Genomic DNA, 14,598 nt, shown 5'->3' with positions numbered 1-14,598 from the left:
GGTACCAGGCACTGTACCAAGCACTAGGGTGGAGGCCAGCAAATCAGGTTGGCCATGGTCCCTGTCCTTCATCATCATCATCATCATCATCAATCGTATTTATTGAGCACTTACTATGTGCAGAGCACTGTACTAAGCGCTTGGGAAGTACAAATTGGCAACATATAGAGACAGTCCCTACCCAACAGTGGGCTCACAGTCTAAAAGGGGGAGACAGAGAACAAAACCAAACATACTAACAAAATAAAATAAATAGAATAGATATGTACAAATAAAATAAATAAATAAATAAATAGAGTAAAAAAAAATATGCACAAACATATATACATATATACAGGTGCTGTGGTGAAGGGAAGGAGGTAAGATGGGGGGGATGGAGAGGGGGACGAGGGGGAGAGGAAGGAAGGGGCTCAGTCTGGGAAGGCCTCCTGGAGGAGGTGAGCTCTCAGCAGGGTCTTGAAGGGAGGAAGAGAGCTAGCTTGGCGGATGGGCAGAGGGAGGGCTCTCAGTCTTAATCTCCATCTTACAGATGCGGTAACTGAGGCCCAGAGAAGTGAAGTGACTTGCCCGAGGTCACACAGCAGGCAAGGGTCGGGGGAAGCCTGGGATTGGAATCCAGGCCCGTGTTAGTTCTGTCCATTAGGCCACGTTGCTTCCTCAGTCCTCCCTCTTTTGGAGTTTGGGAAGAACAAAGAGCTCTGCAGACTTGGGCAAGGGGGAAGAAACGTGGGTAGCAGAACCCAGGCAGGGAAAGGGAAGAGCTCGGCTTGATTGATAGTGGAGTCGATTTTGTGGTCTGTGGAAAGTTTGTATTCCTTGGTCTCCTCTGGGGTAAGTTGGGACGAGAGCTTGAGGACAGTGGAGAGAGGGCAGAGATGACGGTCCCATGTAACAAACTACCTCTCTGCCATTCTTTCTGTCCCCCCTACCTATTTTTGGTACATTCATCCTCCTGTTTCTCTGCTTTCTCATTTTTCACTATTTCTTTCGTGTCCGACGTCGGCCCAGCCCTATGTATATCCGGCCTCTGCCTTGCGCTGAATCAGTTTTTCAAAATATTTACAAAACCGAAGAGTCTTTGAATGATTTTCATATGTACTTGTGTACTCCTGCACAGAGAGTTCACGTAATTTTCGTCCCGTCTGGCTTTTTTTTTTTTTCCAGAGCCCGGCCTGTTATCACTGTGAATGCAGTCCTAGAAGTTGATCCTACCATCCTAAATCCGGAAAATAAAACCTGCTCGCTGACAGGCACCGATCTCAAAGTTTCTTGGTAAGGGCAGCTACTTTATTGAAAGAGTGGTGCCACGGTTAATTCAGCAGGCGATCGTAAGAATAACGGTAATAATAGTAACAATAACTGTGGTGTTTGCTAAGCGCTTACTGTGTGCCAGGCACTGTACTAAGCGCTGGGGTAAATACAAGAATGATGTTGGGCACAGTCCCTGTCCAATTAGGGCTCTCAGTCTAAATCCCCAATTTACAGATGAGTTCACTGAGGCCCAGAGACGCGAAGTGACTTGCCCAAGGTCACGCAGCAGACGAGTGGAGGCGTCAGGATTAGAAGCCAGGTCCTTCTGACACCAAGGCCTGCGCTCTTATCCACTAGGCTGTGCCGCTTCTCGATTAATAATAATTTAGTCATAATTATAATGATAACAGTCATACAGTATTTATTAAAGCCTTATTATGTGTAAAGACTGTGAGCCCACTCTTGGGTAAGGACTGTCTCTATATGTTGCCAACTTGTACTTCCCAAGCGCTTAGTACAGTGCTCTGCACACAGTAAGCGCTCAATAAATACGATTGATTGATTGATTACTAAGCCCTGGGAAAGAAATACATGGATGAGCTACAGTCATTGGTATTTGTTAAGCGCTGACTATGTGCCAGGCACCGTACTAAGCGCCAAGGAGTACACTTCCAAACAAATCAAACTGGACGCAGTCCCTGTCCCATCACAGACTCAAACCCCATTTTGCAGATGAGGTCACCGAGGCACAGAAAAAAGAAGCGACTTGCCCAAGGTCACACAGCAGACAAGCGGCGGAGACGGGATTAGAACCCGTGACCCCTGACTCTCAAGCCCGGGCTCTCCATGCTGCTTCTCCTTCAGATGGTGTGCTGGAGCACGCTGGTGCATACCGAAAAGTTGCCCCTTGCGTCCGACAACTTTGCCGTTTTGTCATCCTTAATTTCACGCGGAAAGAAATCGCAAGTAGGAGATGTGTGAACTGTGGAGGCTGCTACTCTTCTGACCCGGCCCTCCGTGGCAGGACGTGCAGATACAGATACAGGCTTGCCAGCGAAACCCGAAATCACAATACGGGAAAATCTTAAAATGGCAATAAATCAATCAATCATTTATACTAGGGACTGACCGTCCGCAGAGCGCTGCGCTAAAAACTGTGTCACATGCAGAAGTGGCGTGAAGCAGGGAGTATTTTATGGAGACTGCAGCCTCCTCCCGCGGCCCTTTCTTAATCAGTCAGTCATTTGCCAGTACTGATTGAGTGCTTACCATTTGCAGGGCACTGTACTAAGCGCTTAGGAGAAAACAGTACGATAAAGTTGGTAGACACGTGACCTGCCCTCGAGGAGCGTACGATCTTGAGGGGGAAACTTACAGTCGAGAAGTCCTCTGTTTCTTTGTTAGATGATTTCACTTTAAAAATCTAATCTGAAGGCAAAAACCAAATCTCAGGATTCATTCTGAGTACTTTTATTTTTGAAAAAAGAGCATACACTAATGACTGATGGAAAGATTTGTGTAGTTGATGTGTGGGTGACATTTGTAAAAAAAAAAAAATGCGAACATTTAATCGGATTGTAGAGCTTATATTTATCATTCATCCACAGCTTTAATGTGCGGTTCTGCTTAAGGGCTGATGGCAAAGGAAAACTTCCCAAGAAGCTAAGTAAGTTATGTTTTTGGAAAAAAAATATGATTGTAAATTATATTGGTTATACAGCACTATTTCACCAAGGCTAGCTAGCCGTTTTCTTTTCTTTTATGGTAGTTGTTAAGAACTTATGAAGTGTCAAGCACTGTTCTAAACACTGGGGTAGATACAAGTTTATCAGGTTTGGCAACAGTCCCTGTCCCACATGGGGCTCACAGTCTAAGCAATTAATTTTGATGATGATGATGGTATCTGTTAAGCGCTTACAATATGCCAAGCACTGTTCTCGGTTTTTGAGGGGGAAAGGGAGTTTGGAAAATTCGTAATTCATTCAGTTGTGTTCCCTGCATTGACCTTTTAGTCAAAATGCACAGTTACCTTTGAATTTGGAAACTTTTGACCATGTTCAGTGATAAAACCTTCTTATTTCTACGTGACTGCATTTTTTGGTAGATGGGCCAGATTCTGTGGTGGTCAAAACTATCTAAAAGTAAACTGCCATCCATCTTCAGGAACACTCCTTTCAAGTACTGAATCAGTTGCCTTAGTTGCTTAGTGACCAAACTAGAATAATAATGAGGACTATGGTATTTGTTCCGTGCTTATTATGAGTCTAGCACTGTACTAAGCACTGGGCTAGGTAGAAGACAATCAGGTTGGGCGCAGTCCCTGTCCCACATGGGGCTCACCATCTCTAGACTGTGAGCCCGTTGTTGGGTAGGGACCGTCTCTATATGTAGCCAACTTGTACTTCCCAAGCGCTTAGTACAGTGCTCTGCACTCAGTAAGCGCTCAATAAATGCTATTAAATAAATAAATGAATGAATCTCTGTAGGAGGTATAGACTCTCCATTTTACAGATGCACTGAGGCATGGAGAAGTTTTGACTTTCTCATAGTCACAGCAGGTACAAGCAGGGGAAGTGTCTGCGATACACTCTCCCAAGCGCTTAGTACAGTGTTCTGCACACAGTAAGTGCTCAATAAATACGATTAACTGGCTGACTGACTGAGCATCTGTACTGTGTATAGAGGGAGCAGTGCAATAAGAGCACAGAAGAATGCTGTGTAATTAACGGACAAGAACCCTGCTCTCAAGAAACTTACACTTTACCTAAGTGTCCACACTTCCAGTCCTTTACTACTTCTATTAGGCCACACTCCCCAAGCCCACTGTTGGGTAGGGACTGTCTCTATATGCTGCTAACTTGTACTTCCCAAGCGCTTAGTACAATGCTCTGCACACAGTAAGCGCTCAATAAATACGATTGAATGAATGAATGAATTTGTAGGTGCCGTGCCAGCCTGGGGTGAGGTGGGTAGGAGTGACCAGGAGGTTGGTCGCCCACCTGCCTAGAGGAATCATAATTATTGAGCACTTTCCGTGTGCAGAAACCTGTACTAAGTGGTTGGGAGAGTACAATTTAACAGTTTGTAGATGTATTCTCATCTTTTAGACTGTGAGCCCACTGTTGGGTAGGGACTGTCTCTATATGTTGCCAACTTGTACTTCCCAAGCGCTTAGTACAGTGCTCTGCACACAGTAAGTGCTCAATAAATACGATTGATGATGATGGTTTTATTCTTGCACTCCTGGTGCTGACTTTTTCCTCCCTTTCCCAAAACCTTCCCCAAACTCCTTCTCGGACAGAGCGAATTCCATCTTGGTTGCTGGACGTCATTCTGACCTGTCTGCAGCAATTGACTCTGTGCTCTGCACATAGTAAGCGCTCAATAAATACGATTGATTGATTGATTGATTGACTCCCAGCTTTCACCTGGGCTTCAGAAGCGGGGCACAAATACATATACACACCTATTTATAGGACAGTACTGGTGTTGAAGTTTTTTTTTTCTTTTTGTGAATTTGCGAATGGGCTCTGGCGCATACTGATGGGAAAATGTTAAGATGTTTTCTTAAGGAGGGCTTTATGATGAAAATCTTGTGGTCGTAATGGAATGGGCTGTGTTTGTACAGTTTTCCACTGTCGTGATTATTAATAGGAGACTGTGAGCCCGTTGTTGGGTAGGGACCGTCTCTGTATGTTGCCAGCTTGTACTTCCCAAGCGCTTAGTACAGTGCTCTGCACAGAGTAAGTGCTCAATAAATACAAATGAATGAGTGAATGGAGCGTGGGCTTGGGAATCAGAGAACCTGAGTTCTATTGCCAGCTCTGCCAGTGACCTGCTCTGTGACCTTGGGCGAGTCGCTTAGCTTCTCAGTGCCTCAGTTGCCTCAGTTAAACGGGTTGAATACCCGTTCTCCCTTCTGCTTGGACTGTGAGTCCCTTGTGGGACAAGGACTGTGTCCCACCTGATTGATCTGTATCTACCCCAGCGCTTAGAGTAGTGCTTGTCACATAGTTAGCGCTGAACAAATACCGTAAAAAAAAAAATGCATTGACCTAATGGTTTGGCTTTGCCACTGGAGCAGAACTGGAACAGAGAGAGGGAACTATCAGATAACCCAAGGGGGTGAAAGCCACAGGGACAGCAGCCAGGCATTCAGCTGTATTTATTGAGCACTTACCGCGTACAAAGCACTGTACTAAGCGCTTGGGAGTATACAGTAGAACAATAAACAGAAACATTCCCTGGCCACAACGAGCTAACAATCTAGAGGCATCAGGGATGCCTAGGGGTCAGAGTGGGAGCACTGATGTCTACTCAGCTAGAATATCTGCGCCCTAATTTCTGTTGGCGCCTGTTTCACTGAATTAGGCTAATGATTCCCGTCTTTGAGAAGTAAAGTTCGGGAGGGATTACTTAGGTTAAGGAATAATAGTAGTTAGTGACGATATCGTTCATGGTAAGCAGCAGTTGAACTGATTAACATCAGGAATGAATTAATATCTTTATTATCGAACCGAGGCTGTACGCGAGGCCGCGTGGATTCAAACGCCTTTGGTTTGTGCTGAAATTCAGAAAGGGATGAGCTCGTTGCGGGCAGGGAATGTGTCCGTTTGTTTATATTGTACTCTCTCAAGCGCTTAGTACAGTGCCTTGCGCACAGTAAGTGCTCAATAAGTACGATTGAATGAATGAATAAATGAATGAATGAATCATGGGCCGAAACCTGTGAGGGACTGATTATACGAAGGGGGAATTAGCATTGTTGGGTAACAAACTCTTTGCCTTTTATAGACTTCCAAGTGGAGCTTTTCTTAGACAAACTAAAGCAAAAAGGAGCCATTCGAAGAGCTCTTTTCCTCCATAACAGATCGCCTGGTCATTCGAAGAATATGACTATTTCAAAGGGAGGACAGATGCAGTGTGAGGAACTTCAGGCATATTTACGGGTAAGAGCTCATTTCCCCTGCTCGTTTTAGTCCTGCTAATAATAATAATAATAATAATAATAATGGCATTGATTAAGTGCTTTCTATGTGCAAAGCACTGTTCTAAGCGCTGGGGAGGTTACAAGGTGATCAGGTTGTCCCACGGGGAGCTCACAGTCTTAATCCCCATTTTACAGAAGAGGTCACTGAGGCCCAGAGAAGTGAAGTGACTAGCCCAAAGTCACACAGCTGACAATTGGCGGAGCCGGGATTTGAACCCATGACCTCTGACTCCAAAAGCCCGGGCTCTTTCCACTAAGCCACGCTGCTTCTCCAGCATGTTAGTTCTGTTAGTTTTCTACATGATTGTATTGTGTGTTAGCAACTTAAATGAAGAAAAAGGAACAGATGGTGTTCCTGTTTCGCTGGGCTAGAGTCATTTCCTCAGACTGGCTTCTGTGGCCTTTTTCTTTTTGGGTGCAAATTGGGAAAATGAGGGGACACAGAGTTTTCTTGTCTTATGCCGTCGAGTCGTTTCCGACCTATAGTGACACCACGGACACATCTGGGAGAGACACCCATAGCAACACCATGGACACATCTCTCTCAGAACGCCCCGCTCTCCATCTGCAGTCGTTCTGGCAGTGGAAAATAATAATAATAATAATGGTAATGGCATTTATTAAACATTTACTATGTGCAAAGCACTGTTCTAAGCGCTGGGGAGGTTACAAGGTGATCAGGTTGTCCCAAGGGGGGTACACAGTCTTCATCCCCATTTTACAGATGAGATAACTGAGGCACAAAGAAGTGAAGTGACTTGCCCAAAGTCACCCAGCTGACAATTGGCGGAGCGGGATTTGAACCCATGACTCTGCCTCCAAAGCCCGGGCTCTTTCCACTGAGCCGCGCTGCTTCTCCAAGAGTTTTCTTGGTAAAAATCGGGAAGTGGTTTACCATTGCCTCCTTCCGCGCAATAAACTCAAGTCTCCGCCCTCGAGTTGTGAATGCGAATTTGCCAAGCACTGGGTTAGATATGAGATAATCAGTCATCATATGAGATGTCAGACACAGTCCTCTGTCCCACATATTTCATCCCCATTTTACATATAAGGGAATGGAGACCCAGAGAAATGAAGTGACTTGCCAAATGCAGCTGGGATTAGCGTGGCTCCGTGGAAAAGAGCCCCGGCTTTGGAGTCAGAGGTCATGGGTTCAAATCCCGGCTCTGCCTGTTGTCAGCTGTGTGATTTTGGGCGAGTCACTCAACTTCTCTGGGCCTCAGTTACCTCATCTGTAAAATGGGGATTAAGAGTGTGAGCCCCCCCCACGTGGGACAACCTGATCACCTTGTAACCTCCCCAGCGCTTAGAACAGTGCTTTACACATTGTAAACGCTTAATAAATGCTATTAAAAATAACAAAAAACCCAGGTCCTCAGGCTCCCAAGCCCATGCTGTTTCCACTAGGCCATGCTGTTTCCCTATTCTCGTAAATGCTGGGGTAAATCCAGCACACAGTCCCTATCCAGCGTGGCTACAGAAGCAGCGTGGCTCAGTGGATAGAGCCCGGGCTTTGGAGTCAGAGGTCATGGGTTCAAATCCCGTATCTGCCAATTGTCAGCTGTGTGACTTTGGGCAAGTCACTTCACTTCTCTGTGCCTCAGTTCCCTCATCTGTAAAATGGGGATTAAGACTGTGAGCCCCACGTGGGACAGAAGCAGCGTGGCTCAGTGGATAGAGCCCGGGCTTTGGAGTCAGAGGTCATGGGTTCAAATCCCGTATCTGCCAATTGTCAGCTGTGTGACTTTGGGCAAGTCACTTCACTTCTCTGTGCCTCAGTTCCCTCATCTGTAAAATGGGGATTAAGACTGTGAGCCCCACGTGGGACAACCTGATCACCTTGTATCCCCCGAGCGCTTAGAACAGTGCTTTGCACATAGTAAGTGCTTAACAAGTACCATTATTATTATTATTATTATTATTATTATTATTATTAGAAAAGGTAGAGAAAACAAGTATTTCATCCCCATTTTACAGATGAAGAGGCTGAGGCACAGAGAATTAAGTGCCTTATTCAAGTCAGTCGTATTTATTGAGAGCTTATTGTGTGCACAGCACTGTACTAAATGCTTGGGAGAGTACAATAGAGCAGTAAACAGATAGATTCCCTGCCCAGAGTGAGTTCACACAGTGGGCGAGTGAAAGAGGTGAGATTAGAACCCAGGTCCTCTGAATCCCAGGCCCGTGCTCTCCCCCCAGAATCCTTCTTTGATGCCTCAGCCCCCCAACCCTCCCCAGTTATCACCCCATCTTCCTCCTACTATTCCTGTCCAGACTCTTTGAGAGAGTTGTCCACCCCATTGCCTCCTCTTCCTCTCCTTCGTATCTCTCTTTGACCGCCGTCCAACTTGGTTTCTGCCCCCTCCGTGCCATGGAAACGTCTCTACGGTCACCAGTGACTCACCAGATCCACTGGACTCTATTCCATCCTAATCCTCTTCAACCTCTCAGCTGCCTTCGACACTGTGCGTCACCCCCTTCTCCTCTCCCGATCTCCTCCTATCTCTCGGACTGCTCCTTCTCAGTCTCTTTCACAGGCTTCTCCTCTTACGGGGGTCCCCTTCTATTCTCTATCTCCACCCAGTCCTTTGGAGAACTCATTCTTTCCCGTAGCCTCAACTGCCAGATGTCCCTCCGCAGAACCAACCCTTCTCCCCTGAAGTCTCGCATTTCCTCATGTCATCATCATCATCATCATCAATCGTATTTATTGAGCGCTTACTGTGTGCAGAGCACTGTACTAAGCGCTTGGGAAGTACAAATTGGCAACATATGTCGTCGGGGCATCTCTATCTGCTGTCCCACCTGTGCCTCAAACTCAATGTGTCCACAGAACTCGTAATAATAATAAGTACGGTCTTTGTTGAGCACTTACTATGCGCCAAACACTGTTCCAAGCACTGGGGTGCATACGAGGTAATCAGGTTGGACACGGTCCCTGTCCCACGTGGGGCTCACTGTCTTAATCTTGGCGCTTAACAAACGCCATCATTATTATTATTTAATCCCCATTTTACAGATGAGGTAACTGAGGCACAGAGAAGTGAAGTGACTTCCCCAAGGTCACACAGTGGCAGAGCCGGGATCATCTTCCCGTCCAAAATACAGTCTTCCATTTCTCACAAGCCCGTAGCCTCGTTGTTTTCTTCAACTCATCTCTCTCATTTATTGCACCTATTTAACCTGTCACCAAATCCTGTCACTTCTGCCCTCACAATCTCGGTAAAATCCGCCCTTTCTCTCCATCCAAACTGCTCCCATTCTGATCTAGTGCTAGGCCATCCACCTCCACATCAAACAGAAAGTCCATGCCACGGGCTATAAAACATCCTCCGCACATCCGCCAAGTTAGCTCTCTTCCTCCCTTCAAAGCCCTACTGAGAGCTCATCTCCTCCAAGAGGCCTTCCCAGACTGAGCCCCCTTCTTCCTCTCCTCCTCCCCATCCCCCCGCCCTACCTCCTTTCCCTCCCCCCAGCACCTGTATATATATTTGTACAGATTTATTACTCTATTTATTTTACTTGTACATGTATACTATTCTATTTATTTTGTTAATGATGTGCATCTAGCTTTAATTCTATTTGTTCTGACGACTTGACACCTGTCCACATGTTTTGTTTTGTCGTCTGTCTCCCCCTTCTAGACTGTGAGCCCGTTGTTGGGTAGGGACCATCTCTATATGTTGGCAACTTGTACATCCCAAGCGCTCAATAAATACGATTGAATGAATGATTGAATTCGATCAGCACACACACACACCCCTACTGTACCTGGCTGATTTTCTCCTACAACCCAATACACACATTTCACTGCTTTAACTCCACCCTACCCACTGTACCTCCAGCTCATCTATCAGGCCTCCAACCCCTCACCCCCATCCTCCTCCTGACCTAGATCTCCCTCCTCCTCCATTCATGCCAGACTACCGCTCTCCCCACCTTCAGAGCCTTATTTATTTGGTTGCAAGATAATCAGGTTGCATACTATCTATGTCCCACATGGAGCTCACGGCCTTAAGCCCCATTTTACAGATGAGGGAACTGTCTCTTCCAAGAGGCCTTCCCCAATTAAACTCTCTTTTCCCCTGCTCCCTCTCCCTTCTGCATCACTTGGGTCTGTACCCCTCAAATACTTGGTAGTCATTCGTTTATTCATTTAATTGCATTTATTGAATGCTTACTCCGTGTAAAGCATTTGTACCCACGCTCGACCCCGCAGCGCTTACGTACATAGCCCTAATTTGTTTATATTAATACCTGTCTCTCTCTCTAGACTGTAAGTTTCTCTCGGTTGTATTTCACTCTCCCAAGTGCTCAGTAGAGTGCTTTGCACACAGTAAGCAATCAATAAATGCAACCGATAGGCATATTTCACAGAACAGTTCTTTTCCATTGCCACTGTGACTTTGCAGTCAATAATATTTCCTTACCATAGGTGAGATGGAGGTGGTTAAGGCAGTAGAAGTTACGACTCCTAACCAACGCAGGTCCGTTGACATGCGAAATTTCTCTACCCACCCAAATTTCTCTGAGATACCTAAAAGTGCACATTACACTTCAAATGTGAAATAAATTAATCAACAAGATGCTGACCAACGCCCTATTGTCCTACCACAAATTCACGTTTGAAAGTCCCGTTTGATGATTAGTCATTTTAAAAATTGTTTGCATTTGTTTCCATTAGGAATTTTTGTAAATAACCTTTGGGAAAGGTTTTTCCATTCGTTTTGAAGTGTGAGTGGGGATTAGTTTATTACAAAAGTTGTCAGGGAGATTTTGCGATTAGCTATTTTTCCTTTAAGTGCTCTGGATCGTAATTATTCACTTGATTCTCACTAAATCACAAACAAGACGCTTGTTTGAGAAATTTGAGACAGTTGAAATAGTGAAGTATTATTATTGTAGTAGTGAAGAGAATTATTGCAGTAGTGAAGTGAATTCAGTCAGCATTGAATTCCGCTTTCGGGAATGTCCCGTGATGGTTTTGTGTGTGCCGTCAGCCAGTCGATCCACAATATTTATTGAGCGGTCACTGTGTGCAGAACACTGTACGAAGGGCTGGGGAGAGTACCGTACAAGAGAGTTGGGAGAAGTTGATTCCTGCCCTCAGTGAGCTTTCATTAACCCAAACTTCTTTATTCCTAGGATGAATCTGAGTTCAGAGATAAACTCACGCCCATTACTGTTTTTATGGAATATCGATTAGATTACCAAACTGCAGCAGATGCCACTGGATTACAGCCTATCCTCAACCAGTTCACCCCTGCCAACATCAGCCGTCAGGTATTCTGTTTTCCGATAGTTTCTTCAAGGCAAATCGGATTTTCTTCCTCTGGCAAAGGGAACTCAAGGGTCAAGGGTTCCATTCCCCGTGCATAGAATTCAAAGAGCGATGGGCAGAAGTAAAATCTTGTCTCACCTCTTTCCCAAGATGTGTGGGAGTTTCTTTCAGGGTCTGTCGACATCTGAAAAAGCATAGAGGAAGAATTCTGTGGCCCACTGGCTTCCATTAGGGTCTCGTGGGATTAATGATAGGAAAACCGGCTTCATGCACCAGTAATGTTTACTACTACGTGGCAGGCACTGTACTAAGCGCTGACGCGGGTACAAGAAAATTGGCTTGGACACAGTCCCTGTCCCACGTGGGGCTCCCAGTCTTAATCCCCATTTTACAGATGAGGTGACTGAAGCCTAGAGAAGTGAAGCAACTTGCCCAAGGTCACACAGCAGACAGCTGACGGAGCCGTTTTTAGAACCCAGGTCCTCCCGACTCCCAAGCCCAAACTCGATCCGTTAGGCTTCTCAGGTTGGAGGGCACAAATTTGGTTGGACACCCTAAGCGTCCTTAAGGCAGGTGCAGGATGAATCCTGTTGATGCTGATGAAGATTTGTATCTGTCTACATAATTCGTTCTAGGCTCATATCCTACTAGACTGTGGCGAAGACAATATCTGTAAGCCGAAGCTAGAAGTTTCCGTGCGTAGGTAAGTAAATACCTGATAACTGCCGTCATGTTGCAGAGTAATTTTGTTTATGAGGAGAAATACTATTCACATGAAGAGGAATTAACTATATGGGATGAAAATGATAAACTGCCTGCAGTAGTTGTATCTGCCCAGTCAGGATCCGATCTCAGCATTCCTTCTTAGCACGACAACAATTTTGCTGTCACGTGAAAACAACTTAAATTATTGCGGAACCCAAGCTGCCTTACTTCCATTTTTTTTTTAGGAAGTTTCAGCTACCGGACATGACCCAGGCTAGGGGATACCGAGCAGGGCAGGAAAAGGGGTTGAGTAGCATACATTCCACATGGTTCTGTTTTCCAATTCCGGCTCCGCCACGTGTCTGCTGGGTGACCCTGAGCAAGTCGCTTCTCTTCTCTGGGCCTCAGTTCCCTCATCTGTAAAATGGGGATCAGGACTGTGAGCCCCATGTGGGACAGGGACTGTATCCAACCTGATTAACTTGTATCTACCCCAGCACACAGAACAGTGCCTGGCACATGGTAAGCACTTAACAAATATCGTAATTATTATTAGGGATGACCCCAGTCTGCTGCAGCATCAGCGTCTTTGAAGGAGACCCTGTCCTAATTCCTTTCCCCCCCTTCTCCCGATCTCCACCGGGGCTTTCCCTTAATGCTTCTACCCAGTAGATTGTCCGTTGCTCTCCCGACTTGGTGACATCCTATTGCTCCCCAAGCCTTAACCCCTCGCTGCTGCCCCAATAATAATGATAAATGTGGTATTTGTTAAGCACTTACTATGTGCCGGGCACTGTAGATACAAGCAGATCGGGTTGGACACAGTCCCCGTCCCACTTGGGGCTCAGAGTCTTCGTCGCCATTTTACAGATGAGGTAACTGAGGCCAAGAGAAGTGCCGGGACTTTTGCAAGGTCAGGCAGCAGTCTAGTGGCACTAGAACCCAGGTCCTTCTGACTCCCGAGTCCTTACGCTGTCCATTAGGCCACGTCGCTTCCCCCTCTCCTCCCCTGTTCCCTGCAACCCTGCAGTGGCAGTTTTCCTAGTCATCCTCATATGGCCCAGAGGACCGGGACAAATTTGGGAGGAGGGACAAGGTTACGGGGAGAAAAAAGATGAAAACTTTCCTATTAATAATACAAGGTGTCTCTATCTGTGTTGATTTTTTTTTTCCCCTATGGGAGTTGGCACCCTAGAAACAGTGTGAGCACATTATATCACAGCTCGCAGGGTTTGAACACACCGAGAAGCAGTGGTGGATAGAGCATTGGTCTGAGAGTCAGAAGGACCTGGATACTTCCCACCTAAAATATCCCAGTTTCAGACTGTAAAATGTTCGTACAGCACCGACACCAGGGAAATCCACAGCGCAATCTCTGAATTTGCCGGCCTCTGCGAGCAGCTCGCCATCCCAGGCTTCTTCACCTTTCTGTCCCTTTTCAGTGACCAAAAGAAGATCTACATTGGTGACGATAACCCCCTGACCCTGATGGTTAATGCCCAGAACCAGGGGGAAGGAGCCTATGAAGCCGAGTTGATTGTGACCCTCCCTCCTCAGGCGGATTTTATTGGCGTCATCCGCAACAATGAGGTAAACTCTGCCCAGCCTCTGGCGTTGCGATGCGACCCGTCGCGGTTAACGATGTCTGCTCCATTTTCGCCAATACATTTTAGGACGGGTTGCCAGCAGCGGGACGATTGTCTACCCTAAAGGTCTTCCAGCTGACATTTTGCGTGGGCTGCCTTGGGGTGAGCAGGTTTGGGGAATGAGGAGGCATTCTTTCACCCAGCGCTTAGAACAGTGCTTTGCACATAGTAAGCGCTTAATAAATGCCATCATTATTATCATTCATTCAATCTTTATTGAGCGCTTACTGTGAGAAGCCGTGTGGCTCAGTCGAAAAGAGCACGGGCCTTGGAGTCAAAGATCATGGTTCAAATCCCGGCTGCGCCAATTGTCAGCTATGTGACTTTGGGCAAGTCACTTCACTTCTCTGGGCCTCGGTTCCCTCATCTGGAAAACGGGGATTAAGACTGTGAGCCCCCCGTGGGACAACCTGATCACCTTGTAACCTCCCCAGCGCTTAGAACAGTGCTTTGCACACAGTAAGCGCTTAATAAATGCCATCATTATTATGATTATTATTACTAAGTGCTCGGGAGAGTACAATATAACAAAAAGCAGACACATTCCTGCCCACAAGGAGCACCGAGTCTGCTGTCTGAAGCCTTTTTCATTGTACACCGAAAGAAAAATACCTATAATTACTTATTTATTCCTATCTCTCTCCCCCTGTAGACTGTATGCTCATTATGGCAGGGAATGTGTCCGCTTATTCTGTCGTATTGTACTCTCCCAAGCGTTTAGTACG

The 14,598-nt window shown here is 46.1% G+C and overlaps 1 protein-coding gene across 1 annotated transcript in view; it reads left to right on the top strand.

Annotated features, from left to right (window-relative positions):
* The window catches only part of ITGAV (integrin subunit alpha V), a 114,266-nt gene that overhangs the window by 81,766 nt on the left and 17,902 nt on the right, over positions 1-14,598 (top strand). Inside the window, exons 15-20 of the mRNA XM_038751071.1 lie at positions 1,165-1,272; positions 2,859-2,917; positions 6,046-6,200; positions 11,387-11,524; positions 12,158-12,225; positions 13,670-13,817. Coding sequence (XP_038606999.1) covers positions 1,165-1,272; positions 2,859-2,917; positions 6,046-6,200; positions 11,387-11,524; positions 12,158-12,225; positions 13,670-13,817 — 676 coding nt within the window. The remainder of the gene's footprint in view (positions 1-1,164; positions 1,273-2,858; positions 2,918-6,045; positions 6,201-11,386; positions 11,525-12,157; positions 12,226-13,669; positions 13,818-14,598) is intronic.

The sequence above is a fragment of the Tachyglossus aculeatus genome, chromosome 9 (assembly GCF_015852505.1).
Source record: "Tachyglossus aculeatus isolate mTacAcu1 chromosome 9, mTacAcu1.pri, whole genome shotgun sequence".
In the NCBI taxonomy this organism is placed as follows: domain Eukaryota; kingdom Metazoa; phylum Chordata; class Mammalia; order Monotremata; family Tachyglossidae; genus Tachyglossus; species Tachyglossus aculeatus.
The sequence above is the reverse complement of the archived record's forward strand: the minus strand, read 5'-3'. Positions and strand labels throughout refer to the sequence as shown.